This window comes from Pseudochaenichthys georgianus, chromosome 6 (genome assembly GCF_902827115.2).
Source record: "Pseudochaenichthys georgianus chromosome 6, fPseGeo1.2, whole genome shotgun sequence".
Classification (NCBI taxonomy): Eukaryota; Metazoa; Chordata; class Actinopteri; order Perciformes; family Channichthyidae; genus Pseudochaenichthys; species Pseudochaenichthys georgianus.
The window spans coordinates 20,682,412-20,710,333 of record NC_047508.1 but is presented as its reverse complement, the minus strand read 5'-3'; the positions used below and the strand labels follow the sequence as shown (position 1 = coordinate 20,710,333).

Sequence of the window (27,922 nt, the reverse complement as noted above, 5' to 3'; positions counted from 1 at the left end):
GCTGGAGCGATACCATATCCCACAGCACACTTCATGTGAAAATAAAATAAATAAAAATACACAAAGGCTTTGAATGTCATGACTTTCTTAATAATGACCACATGTTTTTAAGCTCTCCCTTTAGCCATTTGAAAGGCAAACCTCGCCACAAAGAACTGAGCATGCTTGAGTCAATAAGCCAGTTAGCAGAAAAGAAAGTAGAAAGAATTCAATTCTTGATTTATTTAGTAGAGGATTTGGCGTGGCAGGTCAGGACGTGTAATCCAGGAGATTGGAGAGTGATTCTTTAATCGAGTGGCTCGACAGTACATCTCCTTCCTCCCCTCCCTGATGTTGCTCTTGTAAGAGGGTCTCCCTTGTGTAGCACTGCATATCAATAGCCCACTCCTCTGCTGGTTCAACCACCCTCCGTTCTAGACATCTGCTGCATGGAAACAGATGGAGATGGGGAATACAGTACTTCAATAAGCTAAACATCCTGCTTTTCCTCCACAGCTGAGAGAGCATGCAGCATTCATTAACAAATGTATTTTTTTATTAGCGAATAGAAACCAACCCAGTCTTTGCTAAAAACATTGAGGATGCGTATCAGGAAATTGGCACAGGCATGCTAAGGAAACCACAGTGACTGGTGGAAAAGGGCAGTGGGTCTAAATGGTGCGGTGGATCTCTGGAACTAGAAACAGCGCTGTTTGATTCTGCCGGCAGATCGTTTCTGCTCTCCGCCTCTGAGATCCTCTATAAAGCCAAGAGGGCGACTGCTGTTGCTTATTAAAACAGCATCATCCAAGAAATACCATAGTGGAAAATTAAAGTGCACAACCTCTTATATTCAACGCCAGCAACATCTGCCTGATAAAAGAAGCCAAATAATAGAAGTGAGCTGACTAGAAATGTCCTTTTCGTGCAATTTCTGCACTATCCCAAAGCGTTACTTGCTGACGAAATTGTGTCTCTGTCACTGGTGGATAAAAGAAATGTCTTATCTGTCTCCAGAGAATTTATTGTAATGGTACGTACATCCTCCACTGCAAGTTTGCTGCAGCGTGATGGTAGCGTCCTGAAGAAGAAGAATTCTGGGCTTGTTGAACAGATGGCTATATCCCAGTTTCTGGATTGAGAGCAGGTATTGTAAGTTCAGTGTGCATCCATGCACGCTCCTAGAATACTAAATCAAATGATCATACTTCCTTTTCATTATCTGCTCCACACTAAACATATGAGCACACGGTTGTCCAAAAGAACACATGTTCTTGCAGATATCTTCATCAGGAGATGATGAATTCATCCCCCGCCCTGTCCCCGAATCCCTGAGCGTGAGTAATTGTCAGGCCCTGTGAAATAATCGTAGCTTTCAACGCTAATGGAAGCCCTGCACATTCATTATTCAGTCCAGGAAACAGAGTGCTGCAAAGTGTCAAGGGACCTATGAGTTATTGCTCAGTGTGAACTAACCTTAGACTACGAGGGAAGGGACAGAGGCACACTGCACTTTCTTCTCCTATGTCCACCATCATGTCTCCTTTGCGTCCCACTGTCCATCTGCAAAGGGGGGCGAGCACCACGCAGAAAACCCGAGATTCTATCACAGCTGTGGCGTGGCCAGACGGGCCGGTGATGGGTGTACTGTGACACTGTGGACAGAATGACAGACGGTCAGGCCTCTCTTATGTCACTGCATTCGTTTGACTGGTGACCAGCCATGACTGGTGGAGTAAGGCTTTCCCGACGTTACTGCCCTCCTGGGACTGCAGTGGGATTTACGAGGAAAAAGGAGGGAGGAATGCGTCAGGAGTAGTGGGGGTTAAGAGATTTTTCTGACCTGCAGATAACACATGGCAAGAAACAGATAGGTTTGATATGTGAACATGCCCCAACTTGTGCTTGAGGGGGAAAGGGACACCTAGATTTGTGCTGCCGCAGACGGAGCCAGTAAATACAGTCACTCCACACTCCTAAAAAGCAACACACATCAGACAGAATTCCAGCAATGCACTTAAGCCTTCTTCATTTCCTATGTCTGGACCTTGAACGTCTTGCTCTTACTCAGCTCTAAAGTAAAACTGAAGGGAAACAAGCAGTTGTAGAGGAAGTAGGGTTTCATGTAAGGACTACAAAACAAGTCGAGAGATAACAAGCCAAAGTAATGTGTAGTGTATACATTAATCTTAGAATACTTGAATGCATCCTTTTTATATCCATCTATACTTGTATGCCTTCAGTAAGCCTGTTTAGTAAATCTTACTATCGGTACTTCTGGGACACAAACAGAGTGTGCAATTTGCAAACGGGTAATTCGTTTTAAACAGCTCTTAACTCAGATGGTGAAACCCCACCTCCACAAGGACACACTGTTTTGAAAAACATGCTCAGCCATGCACCACTACACGTTTTTTGAGATTCTAGGACTTGTAAATGGTTCTCTACTAATGCTCAACCCAGGGATTGTGGTTCCCTCTGCACGGCCACTGCTGTCAATCTGCAATGTAGAATCAAACACAGGCTGGGAATAGAACCAATTATTCTGCTAATGGAAAGAAAGAGAAAAATCCAACTTGGCTAAGCAGAAGCGAAGGCTGCATGAGCAATATGACCACATCGGAATAATTTCACCTGACTATCTGCGAGAAGTTGTTTCTCTATTCCTGCTTGTTAATAGATATAAAAAGATACACCAGAGTGGGAGGGGTTATGTGTAGTTCATTATATCTTCCTTCAGACTAAATAAATAACCTGAATATGACCGTGAACGCTCCCGGCGTTTGAAGCATACATTAGCCGACCTCTAGTTTACTGGGTGTAATTGAGAATTCTTGTCTGTGGCTGTCTTTACGACTGAGGCAATTTAGCATGCCAGCTTGTTGCTATAATTATGACCCAATTAATTTGATTAGCAAACTAAGGTTCAAGATAGAGTGTGAAAACATGAATTGAATGGCGAAGGGTTGGGGAGATGCTAATGAGGAATTAGTTAATGAGGGACATGTGTATAAAGGAATTTGTGTGCCTGGGTGTTACTAACAGCCTTGGATGAAGATGAAACCAGCAGGAGTTGAATTCATTGTGCTCTGGGTTTTTGAGGGAAAATGACAACTCACTTACTGTAGCAGCTGAAAGGATGAAGATTTTTAAGAATACAAAACAGGTCACAAGTCCTAGACCTTATAAAAATAAGGTTTTTGTCTGATTTGTCTATGTCATGAATGAGCAAACTCCATATGCAGCTGAATATCTGCTATTGACAATAACAGTACGGTTTTTATTAACCATTAGTATAATTGTTCTTTCTGTACATTTTTTTTCTACAGCTGAGGTTACAGACTCTTTCTGCACCTCTTCAATAAGTAATTTGTCAAAAAAAGACAAAACACACTATAACAATGTAAATGATTAATTTCAATGATAGCATTGTATATTTGTTTAAGCTTCCTATAGATATAATTTGTTTGCCCATGATTATCATATTGTGAAAATAAAATAAAAGGAATTGAGGAAAATGTCTTCGTACCAATAGGTTTAAATGACAATGCAACTTAAATGAGTGATATCTTCAATGTGTGTGTCCAATTATTTGAAATGTCTCAAAATGTTCTTTCAGCCTAAGGAAAATATGATGTAGAATCGGAAGCTATTGGTTTATACAATGATGTCTGTGAGTCTTGTAAAAGTCACTTTTGTTGCTCCCTGCTCAGTTTTAAAAGAAACAACACTGTAATAAAAGTGCTGACAATTACATTTGAGGGTCCTTACGATAAACGGATAAAGTGACTAATCACATTAAATATTTGGTTGCATTGATTTCCATTCAATGAGGTTTAAAACTCATAGGCACCCTTTGTCAGCCCTTTGCTGCTGCTATCTTCACTTCTTGAATTGTTTCAGGAGATTTTTGCCTTGAGCCAAATTATCAGCAGAGTCATGAGCAGCTGGATACATCTCAGATGACTAACTTGAGCTAGTCTGGAACAGGACATGACTTGTCTGTATTTTTATGATCATAGTTTTGGGTCATTGTTCTAAAACTGAGGGGTGTAAAAAGAACGGCGACTCTTGCACGTTAGCCCCATAGTTATACTTTCATTTAAAATCCAATATAATGTGTGCACAGAGCCAACATAATAACATAATGGTGTTGATGCTAAGCTAAGTGCTTTTTTTTATACATAATGACCTCATGGTGATCATAAACAAAAAATACAAAAAAGATGAAAAGATGTGAATGTTTGGTCTGGCATATATCCCTGCTTGCCTTTGCCTCATTCAGCTTGGTGCACAGGCACACAATATCATTTGTTTAAAATGGTGACATTATTTCCAAAGTACTTCTGCCCCAGGTATCAATTATCATAATGGCTGCCTTTGCCAATACCACACAATCCTCTCACATCACATTTACACACACAGCGCGGTGCACTTGCTCCGCTCCTCTCTGAACCCTCCTTCCCACGATCCGCCCACCATCTCGGGACTGGAGTCACGTGTCTCACCGCCTATAGTGTCTCTCTGAGAGCCGACACCACCACAAAACGAACTCACCCAGTGCAGAGAGAAAGGGAAGAAGCGAGAGGGAGAGGTGCACACTGACAGAAAGCACCCACAACGCCAGTGGGTTATAATGGAGAGCGTTCAATAAAGGATATCCGCTGTGGTGAGCCGGAGTGCTACGTTTCCCCGCAGAGGAGGGATGTGACAAGGCATCTGCCCAGGACGGGAGATGAGATTCACTCTGTTTCGGAGACCCTTTTCTTCCTGTGATCTCAAACAATCCGCCTGTGAGCCGCCGGGCTTGGGGGGTGTACGGGACACTGGGCGCTCGGTGGATTTAAGAAAAGTCGTTATTTCTGTCTTATTCAAACCTAACCGGAGCTCTGTGGGTCTCGGAAGGGTGGTCTTCACCATGAGGGCTGTTTCTGCAAACTTGTTCGCTCTTCTTTTCCTGTGCGCCCTTGCGAGTGTTTTCTACGTCTGGAGCACACTGGAGAACCGTTTGGAGCGACACAAACGCGGGTTCTCTGCACCGGGCGCAGGGTCTTTTCACCAGGGTCTCCCAGCTGACCTCTCGGCCAAAACTTTCCGGGCATTGCTAACTGTCCCAGCGGCACAAAGACCGCACTTGGGGGACAGACTCGAGGCTCGCAACCTCACTGATCAAACTGCCTCTGCAGGGAATCGAGATTACCATGTGAATGGGGATAACAAGAGGTCAGCGGTGCGGGAGGGCCCGGTCAAGTTAGTCTCCCCGGTGGAGGATGGGATATTTTGGAGTGAATGGCTGGAGGATCTTCTCCCCGTGGGCTTCTCGGAGGAATATGCCCTGTCTTGGCGAGAGAGAGCCAGGACATATCGGATAGTGAAGCTGGAGCCGGGATGCGGCAGGATATCTAACCAGCTTGCCACTTTCGCAGATGGGACCAAAGCGTGTGTGCGTTATGGGATAAACGCGGATCAGGTGCAAGGGGAAACTTTGACGTATTACCTTGCCAGCTTGCTAGGCATCACAAACCTGCCTCCCCTCGTACTGTCCCAGGTGAACAGTGACAGTGAACAGTGGGCGGCTGTGAGGACGCGGATAGGTGGTTTACTGTGGAGTGATCGGGCCGTGGTGTCCCTCACCGAGTGGGTCTCCAACCTGACCGGGGTGGTCACACCTGCGCCGCTCAGACAGGAGAGCAGCGGGCTGCATCCTGTGCTAGGGGAGCTCCAGAACAAGACCACGACGGAGCTGTTGGAGCTCATGCAGTGGAGCGACCTGATCATATTCGACTACCTGACGGCAAACTTCGACAGACTCGTCAGCAATCTGTTCAGCCTGCAGTGGGATTCGCGCGTAATGGAGAGGGACACCAACAACCTCCTGAAAACACCCCGCGGCGACCTTGTGTTCATAGACAATGAGGCCGGACTCGTGCACGGCTTTCGGGTGTTGAACATGTGGGAGAAGTACCACAGTACAGTACTGAGCTCAGTGTGTGTGTTCAGAAAAAGGACCATGCAGCGCGTGGCGGAGTTGCACAGGCGTAGAGACGCCAGGAAGAGGCTGCGGGAGCTCTACAGAGAAAGCGAGCCTTTGTCCCAGGAATTAGGATTTCTCTCGGACGAGCACGCTGGTGTGCTCCAGGACAGGATAGACAGAATATATAAACACATTTTGCATTGCAAAGCCAAGTACAGCCAGCTGTGAACATTCAGCAGGCACAGCTGATGGATGTGCTGTCTGCAGAGTATAATGAGCTCTACAAAGGCACCTGGCAGACCTGTGCTAAACTGATGTCTAATATCATTACACAGTCACAAAACTGTTTAGAATATCCAGCTGAACTACCTCTTGTAAATATAATGTGTTGCCTACTTTATAAATAAGTACATTTGACAGAATTCCCCCTGCTGAGTTTTCCACTGTATGGATTAAGGCCAGTCTTTCCTGTCTTACTTTGCCCACTGAGGCTCACCTTAATGGGATTAAATGTTATATTTCTGACTAGGGTATAATAACGCAGCCCCTCAAGTGTTTTTGGATTCTTGCCTTGTGTTCAACAATCCTAATGATACACTCCTAAAGCCTTAACATAAGCTGACTCTTGAATACTGTATTTCTGTTGACATCTGGATAGCTTTTTATAGAGAATTGTTTGCACATTACAGTCATAGCAGCACCTGCACTCCTGTAATTGTGTTTGGATTGCATATTCAGCCTTAAAATCACATCATACCCATTGTAAGTACTTTGTAAATATTGTCTGCAATTTGATGCTCCACTAATTTAACATACATTGTAACATTCCAAAAATCTTGTGTCATTTTGATAAATACACTTTAATTTAATTCAACTGTTGTCAGACTATGTATTCAGAATGCCGTTTGTGTTTAACTGCCTTATTAGAGTGCATACAATATTAACATAGTCCGCCTACATGTACCTCCTGCCTCTGTACTTGCCCATTACCGTGCTCTCATTGTGCTTCAGAAATATCTTTTACTGGCACACAGTTCCCCAGGAGCCATTCTGTCAGCCACTGGCACGCCAAATCAGGGATCTGTAATCCCTTTTATAATCTCACCCAGAATGATAAAGTGAAGGAGACAACTGACATCATTTGACATCCTTTGAAAGGGGTTTAACTGTTCCCTAACTATATTGTAACATTGTGCTTCTCCCAACCAGAAGAAAGAATATTTGTCATTCTAGTAATACAAACATTCAAGCCAAGGCTGGTTTATTGGTTCAATGTGTTTCGCTGAAAAGTACGAAAATTCCCTTTGTGGGTGCTGTGAGAGGCCAGACCCACAATTAATGAGCACTCCGCTCTCAGAGGAGAGCTTGTTTACAGTTTTTCAAAGGTTGACTTTGTATATAGGTATATATTATGCCTGCATGGAGGTTAGCTCCAGTATCCTGCCTTGTGCTTTCACTTTGCATAACCACATCTTTCTTTAATTCAACCCTTTTGGAAGCATGCTCTCCTTATTAGTTCCACTATGGGCGCAGCTCTGTGTCTGATTCCTGGTTCTAGACTTACGAGCACATCAGAGGAAAAGTCAATGATGAAACTTTTGAAGGCCTAATTCTTTCCAGCCTCTCACTGTTATGCACCTCATCTGGTTTCTTTTACAACTTTCTTTATGTATGGCCAACTTCAGGGCACACCACTCCTGTTAGTAGGCTCTCCAGCACCACAGAGAGGGAAAGTGCATCTGGTTCAAAAAGTGGCTTGATTTGTACTCGCACTTCATTTCATGGCTTACAGCACGTGTGGCAGTATCAGTGAATTATGTTTCTCCCTGCTAGGTCACTGCAAGTGGCGGAGAGGCAGCAGAGGTTTAGGCAGGTGTAACTGGAGGCTTTTTACAGACTAACTGCCTGCTGCAGCTCTAATAGGGACTTGGGGGTCAATATGTGCAGTGACTGTTGGATAGGAGAAAGCAGGTCATGTTAATGTGCCGGCAGTAGGGTTAGTATGTGAACATGTGTGTTTCAGGGGTGGGGGGGGGGTGCTGCAGCTGGGCATCATGCTCTAAACATGTCTGTTAATTCCAAAGGCTGGAAAGAGATTTACGACAGGCTGCTGCATGCACCAGGGATTAAACACAATGCTGAACTGGGGTATGCAGGTCCAAACACTTGCTTCTTTTCCTGTCTCGTACGATCTGCCTCATCTCCCTCCACACATTAATTTTCACTGGTAACATCACTGTCAACTTCATGTGTTAGCTAAATGGAAGATGAAAGTTTCAACTTCCTAATTAGGGTTTTTTTTGGGTATCAATTTGCACTAGAAAGTAATTTTTTTGGAGCATGCCAGCTGTAATCACACTAATGGGGGATATCAAAGAGGCTGTTGAATCACCCTTTTAACTGTTCACATATGTTCCTCCCTTACTCTCTCCGCCTGGTTTATTTCAGATCACCATACAAACTCCTTCAAGTCCCCCAAATGTTTAACCCAGAGGCAACTAAATGTTCATGCACAACACATTGTGACATTGACTAATGAGTGCAGCTTGTTCTTTAGCTCGTGGCATCCGCACAGTTGGTTATTATGCAGTACATGGCAGTTAGTTATGCCCTTGTATATGCCAGTGTTGTGTGGTTTCTTCCAGATGTGCTTGTTGTCTGTGTCAGGAGGCTGGTTGAACTACAGACTCGGGCAGTCATACTAGCCAGGGGCCCACAGCAGGCCCCAGCAGAGACCCCAGGTACTCAAGCAGATCTTTTTCTTTGTGCACATTGCAAACATTCCTGAGGAGCTGAGGGAGGATCATCTCCATGGACACACAAACGCACAGACACTTCTCAGGCAGGCGGGTGGAAGGAGACCCAGCTGAGTACATAAACCGTTTAAAGTTGGCTGAGATCCTATTTCATGTTGTTGTTAAATGAGGATAAAGTCAAGCTTATCAGTTGGTCATATTAAAAAAAAAACATATGTTTTTATTTTATTTTATGTCTTTTGATGCCATTGTTTCAACTAATTTTACAATTGTGATTGGGGAGCTTTAAAGGTGGGGTAGGTAATTTTGGAGAAACCTGCTCGAGTGCGCTAGAATTTGAAAATACACAACTGGAGAAAATCTGCCACTTCCTTACAGAGCCCCTCCTCCAACACACACGAACGTGCACATGACCAATGAGGGCACGAGATAAGTTTGTGCACAGATGGAAGGCTGACAGGCAGGTAGGCCATCCAGTTACTTTAGCCGGGCCGGCTAAAATGATTGGTCGTGCTTTTTACAGTACTACGTCTTCCACAGATGACATTTTTTTATAGATTTTTTGTCAAAGCACTTAAAATATTCATTGCTATCGGGATGTTAAGAGCATTCCATGGAATATAACAAAAAGTGTATCTCGAGCCGGTTTCTCAAACTTACCTACCCCACCTTTAAAGGTTTCGACGTAAGGTCACCAAATCAGGCAATCAGGCAAGAGATATGTAAAAGACAGATCTCCCAACAATTTTTGCAACCAAGTTCAAAAGCAATCAATCCAGATTTGAAGAAAAGTTGCACGACATCACCATGTGTCGGCCAGGCATGTTAGTGGCAATCAAAAGCTGTAAAACGCTGCCATGACCGCCATGAGAGAACAAAGACATTTTGATCGTAGTGTAGACGTTTGCCGTTAAATGGGCCATTTAAATGACACCCTCACACTGGCGTATAACTCAGTGCTTATCTCTGCATCCCCTGATTTGGTGTTAATGCAGCTAGACTGCTGGCTGTAGCCTTGTATTGATCAGAAAGACACAAGAGTAGTATCTGTGTCCTCATCTTACTTGTTGAGATGGCAAATAAGCACATTTAACAAAATATCAAACTATTCCTAATGTTCTCTCACTAGAATAGGGCCTATCAACAAGTCATCATCCTCACATGACAGTTGCTTGATTACAACAATCATCATCATCATTGCATGATTTAATTCATGGGAGACTGAGTGCTCTGGATTAAAAAAAGTTAAATGAAGTGTATTGCAAGACACCAGGTGACTAACTAACTTAGACTGCCCCTTTCCCTGTGGGCCTGCCCTGTGTGAATGGACAGACATAACTGGCATTCTTTCATGGCTACAGAGTGCAGGGAACTTCCTGAGCATGACTGAATGATTTCATTATGAAACACGGCACATACTAGGGAGAGTCGGTTAGACACAGCTGAGTGGATGCGCGCCATGAAGAGTAAACTGGGGGCCCGGGGTAACGGCTGGAGGGGCTTTGGCTGTGCATAGGCTGGACAGCCGGGCTGTGGTGTGCCTGCAGAGCTGGCACAAAGCCTAGCTTTGTCCAAACCAGGGGTGAAAGCATAGGGTCAAGACCTTTGGGCATTCTTCCTCAAGACCAAGTAGGAGGTAATGAGCAACAGAGACAGGCGAGAAAAGAGCTGCACATACCTCCGCTAATAAGAGGAGAACAAAACGTGTTGAGTGAAGTGACCTCCTCTGTTTAGATTTCAACATGTGTATGTCCAAATTCATTTAAATCAAGGTGTCAAAGTTCAAATAAGCTAGTGTATTTTTTTGGGGACTATCCACAGGTGTGGGTTTTGGCTTTGCGGTATGTAGTTCTATTTCATCCCAGGCTGAGAGTTTAACAAGTGTGTACATCTGGAAATATCACGAGGGACACCCAGCTTTGTTAGTCTCTGCCATATGGATTTACTTTTAAATTCAGCTGTGATAGCACACAAGTGTTTGATAAATGAGCGTGAATGAAACAATGGGTTATTTGGCAGGGCAATGAATCTGTGTGTGACTGTCGTAAAACTCTTTGACACACATTTCTCCTCCTTTGAGATAGAAATGTCCCTAAACACTGATGGCCAATGTCTTTAGCCGATTAACTTGCGTCCTTGGGGGGAGAGATTGTTTTTTGCAGGGCTCTATCACAGTATATCACACACAAGGGAGCGGATTTATACATCTGTTCAGCTGTTTCCCACTCTCGCAGGGTTGCAAAACTTACAAATGATGGAAAAGTTGACATCCTACGTGTACTTTTCCGTCATTAAACTACGTTACTTTCATCGCTCTAGTTTATAGTTTTCACTCTGTAATGACAACCAGTGAGTCAGATGTTTGGTTTAGTATATGTTGAAATAAATAAATCAGATAACCCAGACATATGGCCTAATCATATTACTCATCATCGTTTTATGTTATTATTAGATTTTAAGTAATTGTACAGCCTAAAGTATGTATACAAATAGACATACAGATCTGAATATAATCCATTTAACTGTTTTAGAAACAAGAACTGTTTAAACTCAATTTGGATTCCGTCTATTTTCCGTTAATGCGATTTGCTTCATGCCAGTCAAAACATACATAAAAATAAATCCTGATTAATTTCACTACTTAATTCCATCCTATTTGTCATGCCTTGTCCCTCAGGCTCTGTCTCAAAAATGTCAGACCGAATTCCGCGGAAAGTCATAATGTAAAACATTTGCATTTTATATATAAAATAGAGGATAGGTGTGATGACATATTTCAGAATGATAAATGCTTTTTTCCTCAAGTTGTGCTCGAAAAAAGACACAACAATTGCAGGCAAATAAAAGGTAAGTAAAAGAGCTAAATTCAACATGTGATTATCCCTGCAATTCTTTTGTTTACAAATTGAGGATTACCCAGGCATGACATTAGCTCCCTTGTTAGGACTTTTTTGCGTTCAAATGTCTTCCCTTCCTTGTTTCTACCTATATGTCAAACAGCATTTGATTGACATGCTTGACAGGTATTCATATTCCTCTGGGTAATGCCATTCTTGCTTTGGTACAGCCGGGGGACCTGTTTCAAGTACATGCCTTTTTGCTAATTTGCATCTGTATTCATTTTTATGTAAATGTGAATTAGTATGCTTGTGGTTATGGTGTTTTTTTTTCTGTCTTCTGATGGAAAAAAATTACTTATTGCAATCATGGTGAGATAATCTATAATTTTGCTGTTGGGTGCGAGTTTTTCTGGAGGCGATCTAGCTGAGATTGTGGCCTTAATTAAGATATTTATATTCAAATGTTGTCTTGGGAGGTTATGAATCAGCACTAATGCCAGACAAAGAGTTGATTAGTCTAAATTAGCCGGCTGGACATATGAATAATAATATATAAGAACAAAGGGATAATTCTTTGTAATTCTGAAAAGGGGTATGGAAATCCTAAACCACTGACAAAACCAAACGTCTATATATCTGACACATCTTAACATTTCAATCGTATTTCTTGACAGCATAACAAATACCTGCGGTTAACAACATACAGGTTTGTCAATTAAGTTTATTTTTAGGTGGGCTGGGACTGTCAAACAGGCGTTGTCCTCTTCATGCCTGAAGTGCAAATAAAATCAATACACAGAAGGGCAAGAGGACGTGTGATGCTTGATGACAAAATACCTACAGTAAGAGCTGCTGAAACAGCACATTCCTTCCTGCTAGCTGACCACTTACTCTTTGAATGTTAGCATTGGCTCGAGGCAGTACTCTTTGGAGACCTGCATGTGGCACAGTAGTCCTTTTGAATTATAGCACCCATTGGCTGAGCCAGTGCTCAGTAATTTGGTCATTTATATGTAAATTGTGCTTTATGCCCCCATTGTAGGCTGTTGTACAGCACAAATGCTCCGGCTTACCTCGTTCCATAATAGTAGACTGCTACATTGAAAATATGAAAGCTTACTTGGAGAATATGTCACGACAGTCAATAAGTGGAGTAAATGGGTCGACAGGAGTGTAGATAAAAGAGGAAGGCATGCACTCACGCATGCGGTGACGAAGACGGGCATACAGTAAGAGGCAGAGGGGAATTTTGGGTTGCGTCCAGGTGCTGGCTCCACTCTTTAGAGGGGTGAAGAGAGAAGAGCTCACAGGAGACAAACATTAGAGGGGTTTATGGCTGACACTGCAGTATCATTGTCATTTGAACAAGATTGGACATGCCTTGCTGAAGGTGAGATGATGCTACCAACCATAGGAGACAGCAAAATGAGGCAATATATAAAGAATGTGACACACTTAAACACATTGATTTCCTTGCTATTCTTCTTTTAGATGATATACATTTAGGCATGGGTTCAAATCTAGGCAGCATCACGAGCCAGGAAATCTCAAGGGCTGTACTGAATACCATTTTTGGTTAGAGAAGTATTTGAAAGTATTTAGAAAGCTTCTACTTGGCAGACTACATACACATATTGCTATCCCTCAAAAATGAATGTTTATGATGTATAATGAATAATGTAGGATTACTATTCCTTATTTAAAAGGGCCATTTGGGATGTATATGTTTTATTATGTACATTGTTTTGCCTACCATTGCCCTCTCTGAGAGAAAGACACTAAATATTCTGGACGGGTGGCGCAGTGGTCTGTGCATCAGATCAAGGGGGAGTGCTGGGGAACTCCAGTTCGAAACCCGCTCCTGCCGCCGTTGTGTCCTTGGGCAAGACACTTCACCCGGATTTGCTCCTGTTGGTAATGTCCACAGTATCTGACCATTGTATGATATATGTGTAATGTGTGTATATGTAAAAGCGCTTTGAGTCATTGAAAAAGCGCTATAATAAATGTAAGGAATTATTATTAAATATTGTATCTATCTATTTTATGTGCAATTGTTTCATTTCAGCTCAGTGTATGGGTCTTTCCAGTGTTTTACTGTGATTTTTAAAAGGCGACACGGAACAAGCTGGAGAGATTATATATTTTGTCTGGCCAATTGTTTTTCTATTTTTTAAATTATCTGTGGATTTATTTAGTCCAGCCTGTATAATATAAGGCTATAGTAAATAGCCTAAGTGAACACATATATTACATGGTTTGAAAATGTTGAATTAAGATATTATTAGTGGTTAAAAACAGAACAGAGGGTTTGGCTATCTGGGTAAACCTTACATATATATTGTAAGTGAAGAACGCCTTAATTTAAAAAGGTTCACGTAGAGCTGTTTCTTTTGTATCACAAGAAGCGTTATGGATCAATGCTCTTAAGCAAGAGTTCATTTTGTTTGTATACAACCATGATGATTTGCATGTAAAATAATGCACAAGCACACAGGCCATGCATTACACATTCCTGGTGTCAGTTTCACACTATTCCACTGACAGGTTTATGACAGTGAATTTGCAAATACATAGAGCACTGTGCGACAACAAGGGAAGTGAAAGAGAAGACTGCAAGCTCGCAAATAAGCATGTTAGCAAAACAAGACTTAGAATATATTAAAAAAGGAAAGGAATGGAAATACACTGAACACGTTTACAGTATTAGGCATCAAAGATATACACAAAGTGTTTGTAAAGTAACATTATTTATAGTTATAAGAAAACTCCATAATGGAAAATTCCCTCAATTTCCACTCAAATAAAAAAGGTCAAGAGGTGCCTATAGAAATTAACTCTAAGCCATTTATGTTTGTGGCTAGTGTGAGACTGAGACGGTCTTGAATGGAATGGAACATTTGTGACTGAAACTGAATCTGGAAATAGCAGAGACAGAGAAGGAAAAAGTGGACAATAACAAAAAGGGGCAATGAAAACTGCAGACATGCTGCTTTTCTCGTCTTTTATAACAGAATTGTAATGATATGTTATTAAGTCCCCTTTGAAGGTATTGCCTCTCCCAAAGACATTCCTTCCCGTTCCCACCTGTAACCTGACTCATCTCAAATAACAGCTCTGAGACATCCTGGCGCATCGTGCCAGCAGCCACACCAATTATCCTGACACGACTGCAGGGTGAGGCTCAGCACTTTGTTTCATCCTTTACCAAAAGAGGAAACAGTACAGGGTGTTGTAGTTCACTCCTTTTCACTTTGAGAGGAAACTCAGGCAGCAAACCTTTGTGTTTCAACCTTATACGCTGCATAACACCCATCCTTTCGGCAAAATAACTGATATGCTGCATGTGGGAGGTTCAATAGCCTCTCAATAAAAAAAAACAGCTGAAAAACAAGGCAGGACTACGGGAAAGTAAGGCCATATAATGTTGTGAATCAGTGAGGAAGAATTCAACAAAACAAAAAGGCCAGTGGCTCCTGTCCTTGTCTTTGTTTGAAAGGGTCTACTCTCTCTTTTTCCCTTTCACCATTTTTCCTTAAATCCCCTTGACCTTTTCTCATACCGTTTCTTCACATCTATTTGGGCTGTGCAAATATTGCCATTCTGAGATTCCTGAGAGCATTGATTGATTACGGGTGGGGACTTATCATCAAGGCTGGTAACAAAGACATCTTCCACTAAATCAATGAAAGAGAAACTAAATCTTTTTAGTGCTCCACAATCCTGGGTAATATAGCAAAAGGGGAATATCAAGTATTTCTTCTCATTTAGCCTCCATTTTTTCCCACCTCCTTCAATTTGTGAACCACCTAATTTATTCTGTATCATTTATACGCGAAAAGAGAGGGGTTTATTGGACACTTGGGGTTTGAAATGCATCACTGAGATCAGCTATACGAGTCAGTTGGAATAATTGATGACCTCCCATCAGGAAATAGAAAGGGATAGAGAATTAGAGATTGGCTGTCAGATGCACTTAGACAAAACACAGACATCTGCAGCAAGGGCAATGAGAGTGCAACACAGTGATTTATTCATTTGTGTGTTGACTTTTATGTTCTTCCTGCTTTGCCTCTCATGTGTGGAGGCAGCAGGGAGCAATAGTCATGTCATCTTTATGGCTTCATTCCAGACCCTTCATAGCACACAAAGAAGGACACACATACTCAAACAATTAGTTGATCAATTGAATGGATGATCAGCAATTTTTATAATGGATTAATAATGGAAGCTTGTTTGAAACTGTTGCCAATTGAATATATTTATTTTATGGGCTAGTTATCAAAGAGTTCAAATATGTCACCATGGGCTCTGGGAAAGTGGCCCATCCTTATCCCCCTGCCCAGAACACAGAATACCCAAACACATCATCGGAAATGTAAATAGGCACAGGCTTCTCAAGCTTTGGATGTTTTTTACATTTTGCAGTGGTGTGAATGATACTATGCACATCTAAATTCAATACTTTACCCTTACCCTAACTCTCAATAGCCCTATTAAAACGCATTTGGCTACTGCTCTCCACTAACCGGTGTCTGTCAGGTTAGAAATAACAACATGTAAAGGCTAACGGTTGCATGGCAACTAGTGGAACCTTGTGAGTAAAATAAATGCCGGTGTTTAAGCTAAAGTTAGCAATATCAGTGTACAATTTACAGTTTAATGTGGAAGTGAGATAAAAAAAGATATAAAAAATCAGACATACTGTATGGGTGAAGGGAAGGATCGTAAGCTGGTTAGCAACAAGATTCATAAAACATAGGTTCACTCTTAAGTAGGGTTGGGTACCGAGAACCGGTTCCAACATTTCGATTCCAACGGCATCATTTAGAAATGTGAATTTCGGTTCCGCTTTTCGATGCCTGAGGAAATGTAGCGTTGTACCTACACTTCCTACAGTGTAACCTGAGACCAGGGCCGGCCCGTTGCACTGGCATTATAGATGTTCGCCTAGGGCGCCAGATCTGTGGAGGCGCTGCGCTGACAGCTCTGGGAGGGAAAACAAATGTTCTGACCGTTGGTGCTCATCCTAATTTTCGGCCTTGATGTAACAACATTCATAATTAAGTAAATGTAACACCCTTTTTCACCCTGGTTACACGTTTCATTCGCCCTGTACGATGGGCACTGCAAGTGATGAAAATGGGGGATGTTGGCTTATCTAGCACCCGCAGCTCACAGCCAAAGTGCGAGTGAGCGTGGGAGTGAGCGAGGGAGAAAGGGAGGGTGCACCGGTACCAGCGCTGTTGTTATTAGCATCTGGTGCTAGCTGCTCTAACGGTAACGTAGTATAAACATTGATTTTAATTTCTTACAGTAGGAGAGGTTTTGGGGTTTAGGTTTAGGAGGGAGGAAGGAAGATTAGGATTAGGTAAAAAGGTAGGGAGTGGTTAGGGTTAGGATGGGGGGAAGGGAAGGGTTAGATTGAAGGGAGGGAAGATAACTGCTACCCGGGAACGTTCATACTGGGTAGTTTATTTAGTTTAAAAAAAATTATCCAACGAGTTAGAGACCACAAAGGAAGTGTAGTACCGCCGTTTGGCCACAAGACTCCGGCGCACTCCTGGGGGCTTGGTTCAACCTCCACTGTCCGCGGCCGCAGCTAGACCCTTCTCAGCCACCGTAGTGTCGTGTCAGGTGGGCGTGTCGTGTACCGCCGTGTACTGGCCGCCATAGATATATATAAACACTAGGGCTGAAGTCGAATAGTCCATTTAGCTTAGGAACCTTCCTAAAGGAGTGAAATGACCCGGAAGTCCCTCAGTGGCAGCCATGATAAGTGCCGTTCGAATTCTCTAGAATGATGAGAATGATAGGAAAGGAGGTTTCAAACTTCCTTTATAACCTCCTTTAGCTTAGGAACCACTGGACCTCCCTTACCGAAAGGAGAGGAGAAAATGCTGCCCCACAATGCATTGCAGCCGCAGCATTTGCCGTCACTCAACAGTCGGAAAGTCAGTTCACGGAAACAACCGATTATGACCGAGAAATTATATCATGAAAGTTACGGTGCTTATTAAGCATTTTAAAACATAGGTGGTAAGTTGCCAAAGTGCTTTGTTTTGAACATTCATCAGTATTATAATCAAAAAGAGAAATATGAACGTTAGTTTTCACTGAAATTATCAAATAAAGTCAACATTTCAGTCTTTACTGAGATGTGTGGGGTTTGTTCAACTTCTAAAAGATGTTTGAATGGTGATATACACAGTGATAGATGGTAAGGACTAACGTTTATAATAAATACATTTGTATTGATTTTAAGATCTTTAGTTCATACAATCATACGTAGGCCTATTGGGATCATTTGTATTAATGTGGACCGGAGGGAGAGGGGGACGAGCAGAAGTTTCACTTTCCTTTTGTATTTCAATTCCAACTTTGGTCCTGAAGAATATGTTTCTCTGTTGTCCACGTTCATAAAGCAAAGCAGCAGCATCAGAGCACGGTGCAGAGTCTCTAGATGAGTTCACAGTAGTCCCTCGTTCTTATTAAACATCCATGTTGTAGTCCGCTGTATAGAAAACTGTGGTTTCCCCACAGCAGCAGACGCACACAATGACGTCCGCTGGCGCATCATAAACACGTCGGATAGTGAAAGTGCATTCGGATTCTCTAAAGTACCGCAGTCTCTTCTCCTAAATCCTTTTGAATTCTCCTATCCACTATCCCTTAACCCCGTGACGTTTCACTCAGAGGTCAAGGAATAGACGATAGGGTTAGAACTTAGGAGCTGATTTTTAAACTATCCGACTGCAGCCCAGGGCTGAAGTCGAATAGTCCCTTTAGCTTAGGAACCTTCCTAAAGGAGTGAAATGACCCGGAAGTCCCTCAGTGGCAGCCATGATAAGTGCCGTTCGAATTCTCTAGAATGATGAGAATTATAGGAAAGGAGGTTTCAAACTTCCTTTATAACCTCCTTTAGCTTAGGAACCACTGGACCTCCCTAACCGACAGGAGAAGCGAAAATGCTGCCCCACAATGCCTTGCAGCCGCAGCATTTGCCGTCACTCAACAGTCGGCCGTTCACGGAAACAACCGATTATGACGGAGAAATTATATCATGAAAGTTACGGTGCTTATTAAGCATTTTAAAACATAGGTGGTAAGTTGCCAAAGTGCTTTGTTTTGAACGTTCATCAGTATTATAATCAAAAAGAGAAATATGAACGTTAGTTTTCACTGAAATTATCAAATAAAGTCAACATTTCAGTCTTTACTGAGCTGTGTGGGGTTTGTTCAACTTTTAAAAGATGTTTGAATGGTGATATACACAGTGATAGATGTTAAGGACCACTAATGTTTATAATAAATACATCTGTATTGATTTTAAGATCTTTAGTTCATACAATCATACGTATTGGGATAATTTGTATTAATGTGGACCGGAGGGAGAGGGTGACGAGCATAAGTTTCACTTTCCTTTTTTATTTCAATTCCAAATTTGGTCCTGAAGAATCTGTTTCTCTGTTGTCCACGTTCATAAAGCAAAGCAGCAGCATCAGAGCACGGAGCAGAGTCTCTAGATGAGTTCACAGCAGTCCCTCGTTCTTATTAAACATCCATGTTGTAGTCCGCTGTATAGAAAACTGTGGTTTCCATAGTTTCCCCACAGCAGCAGACGCACACAATGGCGTCCGCTGGCGCATCATAAACACGTCGGATAGTGAAAGTGCATTCGGATTCTCTAGGGCTGCAGTCGGATAGTTTAAAAATCAGCTCCTAAATTCTAACCCTATCGTCTATTCCTTGACCTCTGAGTGAAACGTCACGGGGTTAAGGGATAGTGGATAGGAGAATTCAAAAGGACTTGGGAGAAGAGACTGCGGTACTTTAGAGAATCCGAATGCACTTTCACTATCCAACGTGTTTATGATGCGCCAGCGGACGTCATTGTGTGTGTCTGCTGCTGTGGGGAAACTATGGAAACTACAGTTTTCTATAAGCGGACTACAACATGGATGTTTAATAAGAACGAGGGACTACTGTAAACTCATCTAGAGACTCTGCACCGTGCTCTGATGCTGCTGCTTTGCTTTATGAACGTGGACAACAGAGAAACATATTCTTCATGACCAAAGTTGGAATTGAAATAAAAAAGGAAAGTGAAACTTATGCTCGTCACCCTCTCCCTCCGGTCCACATTAATACAAATGATCCCAATACGTATGATTGTATGAACTAAAGATCTTAAAATCAATACAGATGTATTTATTATAAACGTTAGTCCTTAACATCTATCACTGTGTATATCACCATTCAAACATCTTTTAAAAGTTGAACAAACCCCACACAGCTCAGTAAACTCTGTGAAATGTTGACTTTATTTGATCATTTCAGTAAACTACTAACGTTCATATTTCTCTTTTTGATTATAATACTGATGAACGTTCAAAACAAAGCACTTTGGCAACTTACCACCGACCTATGTTTTAAAATGCTTAATAAGCACCGTAACTTTCATGATATCATTTCTCGGTCATAATCGGTTGTTTCCGTGAACGGCCGACTGTTGAGTGACGGCAAATGCTGCGGCTGCAAGGCATTGTGGGGCAGCATTTTCGCTTCTCCTGTCGGTTAGGGAGGTCCAGTGGTTCCTAAGCTAAAGGAGGTTATAAAGGAAGTTTGAAACCTCCTTTCCTATCATTCTCATCATTCTAGAGAATTCGAACGGCACTTATCATGGCTGCCACTGAGGGACTTCCGGGTCATTTCACTCCTTTAGGAAGGTTCCTAAGCTAAATGGACTATTCGACTTCAGCCTAGATCGTCATGGGAGATTTTCCAGCGTAGCTGACCGGCCGCCATCTTGCTACAGTTAACAGTTACTCTGATTCGCGTTATGGTAGCTGTTGTAAGGTGAGTGATCTGCACAAAAATACTCTTAACTCACTGAAATCTTGACTGATTTACAAACTGTTTGGTTTATTATAAACATGATTAGCAAGGCTATGATACAGGATGCTTGGACATGTTGAAATTGCAGCTTTTCGTTGTGTATGTGGTTGTATTTATTAGCTGGCTAATAACAAGAGGCTGTGAGTGAGACCTAGTATTACAAAGTTCACCCAGCAACTTTACACCAGTGGGATAGGCATAACTGCTCTTTCTTTTCAACACAACTTAAGTTACACATGATTTCTTCCAAGTGGTTTGGCTTGTTAAAAACATCTTGCATTATGATCCAGGAATTTGCTGGCTTTGTGTTTACAGAAGTACCTGACTATGCCGGACTTTTGTGCAGCATACAGATGCTCTAATCACCGCAGTCTGGAAACAAGAACCCGTGGGATCACCTTTCACGTGTAAAATATGACAATATTATGACTAAAATTAGGATAATCGTTAATTACTTAGTGGATGTATGTACATTACAAGTCCTGCTACACAGGATCAGTGGGGCTATGTTAGATAATAGTATTGCAAGATTGTTGTTGACCCAGCCTCTTTAGAATATGTTGTTACCACTTCTTTACACAATTATTTAATGTTTCTATTGGACACCTTTTTTATTACTCTTAGTGTGGTTGTCTTATTCTTAAAGTAGGCTATACATACATACATACATACATACATACATACATACATACATACATACATACATACATACATACATACATACATACCAAAAATATGATAATTTCGGTGTGTATTTTTGTCCTACCCTTAATGTTAAAGGAAAGAAGGGAGGAACATGTTGACAATAATTTATATATCTGGCTACCTTTCTCATGTTTTTAAGGTTTCCCAAAACCAAAGAGAGGAGGAGGCAGTGGGAACTCGCCCTAAGAAGGGACGGTTTTGTTTCCTGTGACAGGACACTGCTTTGCAGTGAGCACTTCAGGAGTGAGGAATTTGACCGGACAGGAGACGCAGCACTATGTTCCCCACATATGTTTATGTTTGCTCAGTCTAATAAACCCATAACATGGTTGTGAAAGAATACCAAAGCTGAGGCTGGACGATGATTGATTGTTGGTGTGCCATGTGTTCTTCTTAATAATAATAATACATTTATTTTGGGGGGCCGCCTTTCATAACACCCAAGGACACATAGGATAGTTTATGTTTAAATTGTTCCCTATATTGCATAGGGGCAATATAGGAAACAATTTAAACAGTGGATTTTGTGATATATCAGCCGGGGTGAGACAAGACAAACCACAAATGGACTACAGAAGGACACAAAAGGACACATGGTACAATTTATATTATTCTTGGTCTTTTTTCAATAACATATTTCAAAGGTTCTGGATTTGTTTACAAATCTAGAAACTAAATACAAAACTAGGATGATATGAAGATCTCATGTCAAAAATAATTGTGATAAATTAGACAGAACTGGCCTGTCTGTGAGCACATTTTATGTTGGTTTGGTTCTTCTGATAAAGGTGTGAATATCTAAATAATATACCAACATATGCTATTGTCATTAGTTGTGTCCCTGTTCTTAAAGCTAAGGCATTGCTAAATTAACAACTCTTGGCTTACAGAGTGGTAACATGAGACCGATTTTTATATATAAAATATAAATGTATTTTAATTTTATAATTTATTTTATTAACAATATAATAAAATAAATGGAAATATATACACCGGCAAATATTTAATATAAATACCTTGTGTGTGTGTGTATAGCTATTGCTTTATCTGATTAATATTATTTTCATATGGAAGTCCATTAATATAAGTATGCAGTATCATAACTACATCTTTTATGTTTATAAAAAACCAAACCGTTTGAAAATTGGTTGAAAATTGAGCAAGCTATGGTTATTTAAATAGTAAACCATAATGTTATGAATGAGAGAACTCTCTGTAGCAAGATGGCGGCCAAGTGGCAACGTCGGTCTCCATTGGCCAGCAGCGCGGGTGAGTCATTGCAGCTAGACCCTTCTCAGTGAGCGTGGGAGCGAGGGACCGGTACGCGCTGTTGTTATTAGCATCTGGTGCTAGCTGCTCTAACGGAAGAAGAAGATGTTTCTACAATGATGTGGAGGGAGAGGCTGAGGCTGAGGCTGATAACTACAGCTCAGTGAGGTAAAGGACTCGAGTGTTTAGATAGTTCACTTTAGTCTAAGTTATCTCAGTGGTCTCAAACGTTTTGATCACAATTTATGTAAACACATATTTCCAAGGCACTCCTTTATAATTATAGGGATAAAACAGGTTTGAAATCATTCCAATGTATACTATAGGACAGTAAACCAGACATATCGTTTTAAACTGGAGATAAAAAAATATGCATAAATAAAATAGTAAAATAAGATATGAATGAACAACACACATAACATACGTTACATGTATTTGTTATTGGCTATGGGTTATTGGTTATGCTCACATACTTATTTAATTATTCAAATGTAAACCGATCTTTTTCATATGGGTGTTTATGTACCCCCTAGATCTAGTCTCTAGTAATTCAACAAGAACTTAATAATTTTTTTACCCTGCCCCTCAAAGAATTGGAATTGAGAACCGTTAAGAACCGTAATCGAAAAGTAGAAATTCAAACGATACCCAACCCTACTCTTAAGTCTTATGTCTTTATCTTCTACAAGGATCATCAGGTGTCAAGAATTGTAAATGATTGCCGGTGACATGCAGCTTTATTCTGTCTTTCACCACAATGATGTTCACAGGCTTGAAGTACAAATGTAAGACCCTTGTACAAATGTGTTTCAAAACAAGTCAGAGCTTTCAACCAATTCCTGGTTCTGACATTAGCTTAATAAGCAAACTAAAGACCGCTGATATAACTTGACAGCAACATTTGTCATTTCAGCTGGAAACATTGGAGGTCACAAGCTAGAAATTAGAAACTTTCTTAACCTGAAGTTAAGAGGTTAATCTGCCACCATTATCGATGTCAACTGATTTTTTGCTTTATGAGAGGAGAAAAAGTTAAAAACATTTTTATTACTGTTTTTGTACTCAAATAGAAAAATAAAAGACTAATCCATGATCAAAACGAACAGTACACATACTACTATGTTCACAACATATAGCAAGAGACTAAAAGGGAGCCAAGGACATACAGTACACCTGGTACACACATCCAAACAAACATCTGGTTGTACAGACAGACAAACAAATGGAGGGTAGCGAGAGGAGAGGAGCGGACAGATTGGTGACTTTCAGCATGCTGTGCAGGAACGACATTCAGGCCAGGCCACGACCCCGACCATGTTCTGTTTTCATAACCCTCAGCCTTTCTGAAAACATCCCCCCTCTCATACCCGAGCTCTCAGCATTTTTTTTCCTGCTGAAGTTGCTGCTGGACTCCAGCATATGCCCCTTTATATATACAGTCTATGATATGCCCTCATGTTCCCATCTGGTAGAAACAATAGGTGTGTGCGAGTGTGTGTGTGTGCAGGCCGTCAGCAGGCTTGTATTTCAGGCTGATTCTGTGTTTCAAAGACATATTACCCACATCTAAGACAGTTGACCACCAGAACTAATCCATTAGTTGTGTTGGCTGTCAACATGTCGCCCTTCAAAGGTATTAAGGATGCCTCCTTCTCCTTCACTGTCCCCCCTTCACCCCTCCCAGGTGTTCCCATAACTCACCGGGCCTCAAATCCCATGCGGGCATTCCTGAACTTCAGAGGCATATCGGCAGATGAGAGCCTGGATTTATAGCTTGCTGACGGACAGTGGAAGGGGGGTAGGTTTAGTGTTGGTGGGAAGGTGATACCAATCGCTTCAAAGAGTAGGAAGCGTTTGTTGTTGTTGCTCTCCTACGCTCGCTGGTGCTCACATATGCGAAGCTCCCTTTCCCCTTCTGTGCCTCTGGCAGCTGGCGTGCTCAGTACAAACAGTCAAACACAGTTATCCTAGCTTTCATTTAATTATTTGCAACCGCCATGACCAGATGTATAAGATATTGCAGCTTTGAAGTTAGCCTTTCCTACTCTCACACATTGGCGGAGACACAGAAACTATTACAGACATGATTTAAACCTTTCATTTTTCATAATATCAAAGGTGACCCTTCAAAGATTGCCTGCAAGACTTTTTTTTTGTATTATTGCACATGCATTAAATATTCCTCTTGCTCTTAAATGCCACCTCCGTCTGCTCTATTAGATTTTGTTTGTGTGACTTTGCATACACAGTTATAGGTCACAGACAAATGTGCGGAAGTTTACATCCATCTTTATTTGTGTATGTGTGAGTGTGTTTTTGTTTGCGTGTACGAGCACCCTCTGTTTGCAACCAGCTAGTGTTATATTTCAGGATCCTACGCAGTGTGTGAGGTTGATGGATGTGTAGAGGGGTGTCGTTTCTCTGAGCCGGATGTGTAATGAACCCTGCTTTGCTTCTGTAACATTTGAGCTGATTGATTACAAACAAAGGCCATTTAACATGCAGGGGTGCTGCCTCTTAACAATGCAACATAGCTCCACAGATGAGATTATACGGCATGAGAGAAGACCACAACGCGCTGCTTGTTAAATGAAAGCCATGCTGTTATTAAGCTTTCCTTCCTCCCACATGTAACAAGATGATTCATGTTCAATTTTCCCGTCTCTGTATTGTAGTGGAAGAATGAAATCACCACACATTTTTACAGAAATTAGCAGTTTTTGTTGCTGCAGCTTCAACAGGCAAATTGTCTTTTATATTCTTTTCTCTTTCCCTCCGCCCTTCTTTTTTTAATTTAAGACTCACTGCTCTTTTCCTCTTTGAGTTGCCCAACGCGACTCATTTGTTAAGGTGGAAAGCTGATGTAACTTGTGGCTCTTATTCCCAGTAGCCAGGGCGATCCAGAGGACCCGTGTCCTCCCGCTGCTTAATCAGACCACTGTTTGTTCACTCTCCCTTTTCTCATGGTCCTGCCTGCCAACTAAAACCAGCCAGGCATTAATGAAAAGCAAAATCTGCATTTTCTCTCACATGGGAGTTTCAGACTTTGAAACTACTCTTCCAACACTTACATTATCCATTCGTATATATATATATATTTAATCCTGTTCCCATTGTGTCTCCCCATATGCCCTAACATTGTTTTCCCTCTCTTCCCCTCACAGGGAGCCTCTCTCTATCCTGCCTCATTTCAGTCATTGCAGGAGAGCTGTACAAGCCTAACGCTAGATGTGTGCGTGTGTGTGTTTTGAGTGTTGCGGTGGCCCTGAAGTGGCACAGTGAGGGTATAAATAGAGTAGGCCCACAGATCACTGTGCCAGACAGAATGTGGCATCTGCTGTGCTGGGAGTGCAATGTGTTTGAGAGCCTCTAAACTCCTCACCATTCCTCTTCCCTCCCCTCCCAGCCTCTCATACTCCTCTTCTCTCTGTAGTCCTGTCTATTCACCCCCCCCACTTCTCTCTATCTTTACCTTCATCATCTTCATATTTCCTATGCTGCCATGTGTGGAGTGTTGTGCACTCAGTCCCATTTTCAATTTAGGCAATAAGATCATATTTCTAAACACACAGCGGGAACCGGAGAGAGAGGGGGGGGGGGAGAGAGAGGGGGGGATAGAGATAGAAATCGAGGAAGTGGGGAAAATGGGAGCGACATGGCCCTGCAGTGGTTAACATCAAAGCACTGATTTCATATTTAAAACTGTGTACAAATTCATCTACCGACACACTACACATGTTCAATGCAAAAACAATTTAATCCTGTGGGATTACGTGGTGTACTAGCCAGGCAATCGCAAGTGGGAAGGGCTAACTGTAAGCGTAGGAGATAAAAGCAAGGTCATTGTGATTCTCTGCAGGTTTTTTTCCCCACCCAGAGCAGATTATCAGTCCTACTGATTTAGCGATTCATTTCCCCATTCTCAGTGAAACCATTACAAAATGACGCTAACCCCCCTGCCCCCGCTATGTCACATAATGCAGCGTACCGTAGAATATTACTGTATACAGGATTGTGTATCTCAGCATCACTCATTCATACTTCACACCTACACTCCCTCCATATACGCACAGGACACAACATTCTATTAAGAATGATTTATAGGATCAATGTACTTACTGTATTCATTCATGTATCGTTCTTTTTCACGGATTCGCTTAATCTGGTTTTGCTGTGACTAGTGTTATATTTCCTCAAAGACAGGGGACAAACAAGCCACACAAGCACGTACACACAAAGTCCCAGTGTCAGCCAAACTAATAAGCTGCTTAGCTGTCATTAGATTTCCTTTTTTTTTTAAGGGATTCATCCATTCTTTATGCTTCCTCCCTCTTTCTCTGTTCATTTTATACCCTCCTCCTCAGCTTCCTTCATGCTCTATGACAGGTAGTCTTCTGCATTTGTTTGCTGACTCAACGTTATATCCACCGTCTGGCAGTCCAATAATTGTTTTAAGAGTTGATATTGGACACTGGCAGTTGGACAGGGAGTTAGAGTAGGGGGGAGGGGCTGCAATGTGGAGCTGTCAAACCGTCAGTCAGGGAGCAGCAGGTCATCTTTTCATCCTATTGTTTGCTCGCAGGCAACGTTCTGGCCCGTGAAGACGAAATTCAATCTTCATCCTTTCACTCACTGTATTTGTTTCCCCCCTCCCAACCACCCCACCCTTTCAACAAAACTATTGTCTGTTTCTATTGTTCCTCTATACTCTTCCCTTTTTCTCACTTCTTCTTCTTCTCTGTCTCCTTCTTTCTCGCGACTCAGTCAGTCACAGCAGCAACACACACACACAAAAGACTCCCCTCCATTTTGATGGCCTCAGGCATAGTTGTTTGAGTGAACATTGTGTGTTTCTCTTTCCTTTAAATCTGTAATTACCTCAGCGATTGTGCCACATGCAGTCTCACCCCCTCCTTCCCCCAACCCATCTCCACTCAGTCAAGGAAAGGAATCAGGTTCTTGTTGCCACCTTATGACTGACTGTTGTGGCGTTGCCTGGAGATCCATGCTAGGCTCTGATCAGACGACACAAATCATATGACTAAGAAGGTCAGCATGAAAAGATAATGAGGCGGCTGTGATGTGAAATACTTTGATTTAAAGAACTGTTGTCAGGTTTTATGTGGGAAATGTGTTTCCTATTTCTTTTCCTACTGAGAGGTGTGTGGAAACCCTTAAATCATCATCAGCAAACTCAGAATTGTGATTGTTCTGGCAGCCAAATAGCACATTTATTGCCAAGTTGGAATGATTTTTCAATTTTCAAAAGGACTTCTCACGCATTTTCTGCCTATCTCTCTAAACACACTCACCTTGGAGCTGTCTCTGTTTCAGTGTGTTGTCAGCTGAGTCCCCGACGTACGTGCGCGAGACCCACTGGATGCCATACTCGGATCTGGAAGGTTCGAAGGCTTTTGGCATGAGTAATCATCCTGAGAATTTTCCAGTGCCAGGAAGCCATACGTCAGGGGGCACAGAGGAGCATTGTGACCTGGCACCCA

General features: G+C 41.9%; 1 protein-coding gene and 2 long non-coding RNA genes across 4 annotated transcripts; 2 read left to right on the top strand and 1 right to left on the bottom strand.

Moving 5' to 3' along the window:
• Positions 1–262: 262 nt before the first annotated feature.
• LOC117447619 (uncharacterized) lies at positions 263–27,922 on the bottom strand. Of its 2 annotated transcripts, none has more exons than XR_004552248.1 (3): positions 27,734–27,922; positions 1,456–1,634; positions 263–424 (listed from the first exon to the last, which is right to left on the bottom strand). It is a non-coding gene; the product is annotated as an uncharacterized lncRNA (long non-coding RNA). The 2 variants fall into 2 exon arrangements; XR_004552249.1 differs by having other exon boundaries at positions 263–421.
• Positions 4,527–6,827, top strand: fjx1 (four-jointed box kinase 1). Its single transcript, XM_034084386.2, has one exon. It carries the CDS (start codon positions 4,715–4,717, stop codon positions 6,179–6,181), a length of 1,467 nt encoding a protein of 488 aa, XP_033940277.1. The 5' UTR covers positions 4,527–4,714; the 3' UTR covers positions 6,182–6,827.
• On the top strand, positions 19,943–21,493 carry LOC139433986 (uncharacterized). Its single transcript, XR_011643382.1, has 3 exons — positions 19,943–20,408; positions 20,763–20,854; positions 21,292–21,493. It is a non-coding gene; the product is annotated as an uncharacterized lncRNA (long non-coding RNA).

Excerpts from the sequence above, each read along its gene's own strand:
- fjx1 (XM_034084386.2), top strand. The coding sequence starts at position 4,715 with ATGAGATTCACTCTGTTTCGGAGACCCTTTTCTTCCTGTGATCTCAAA.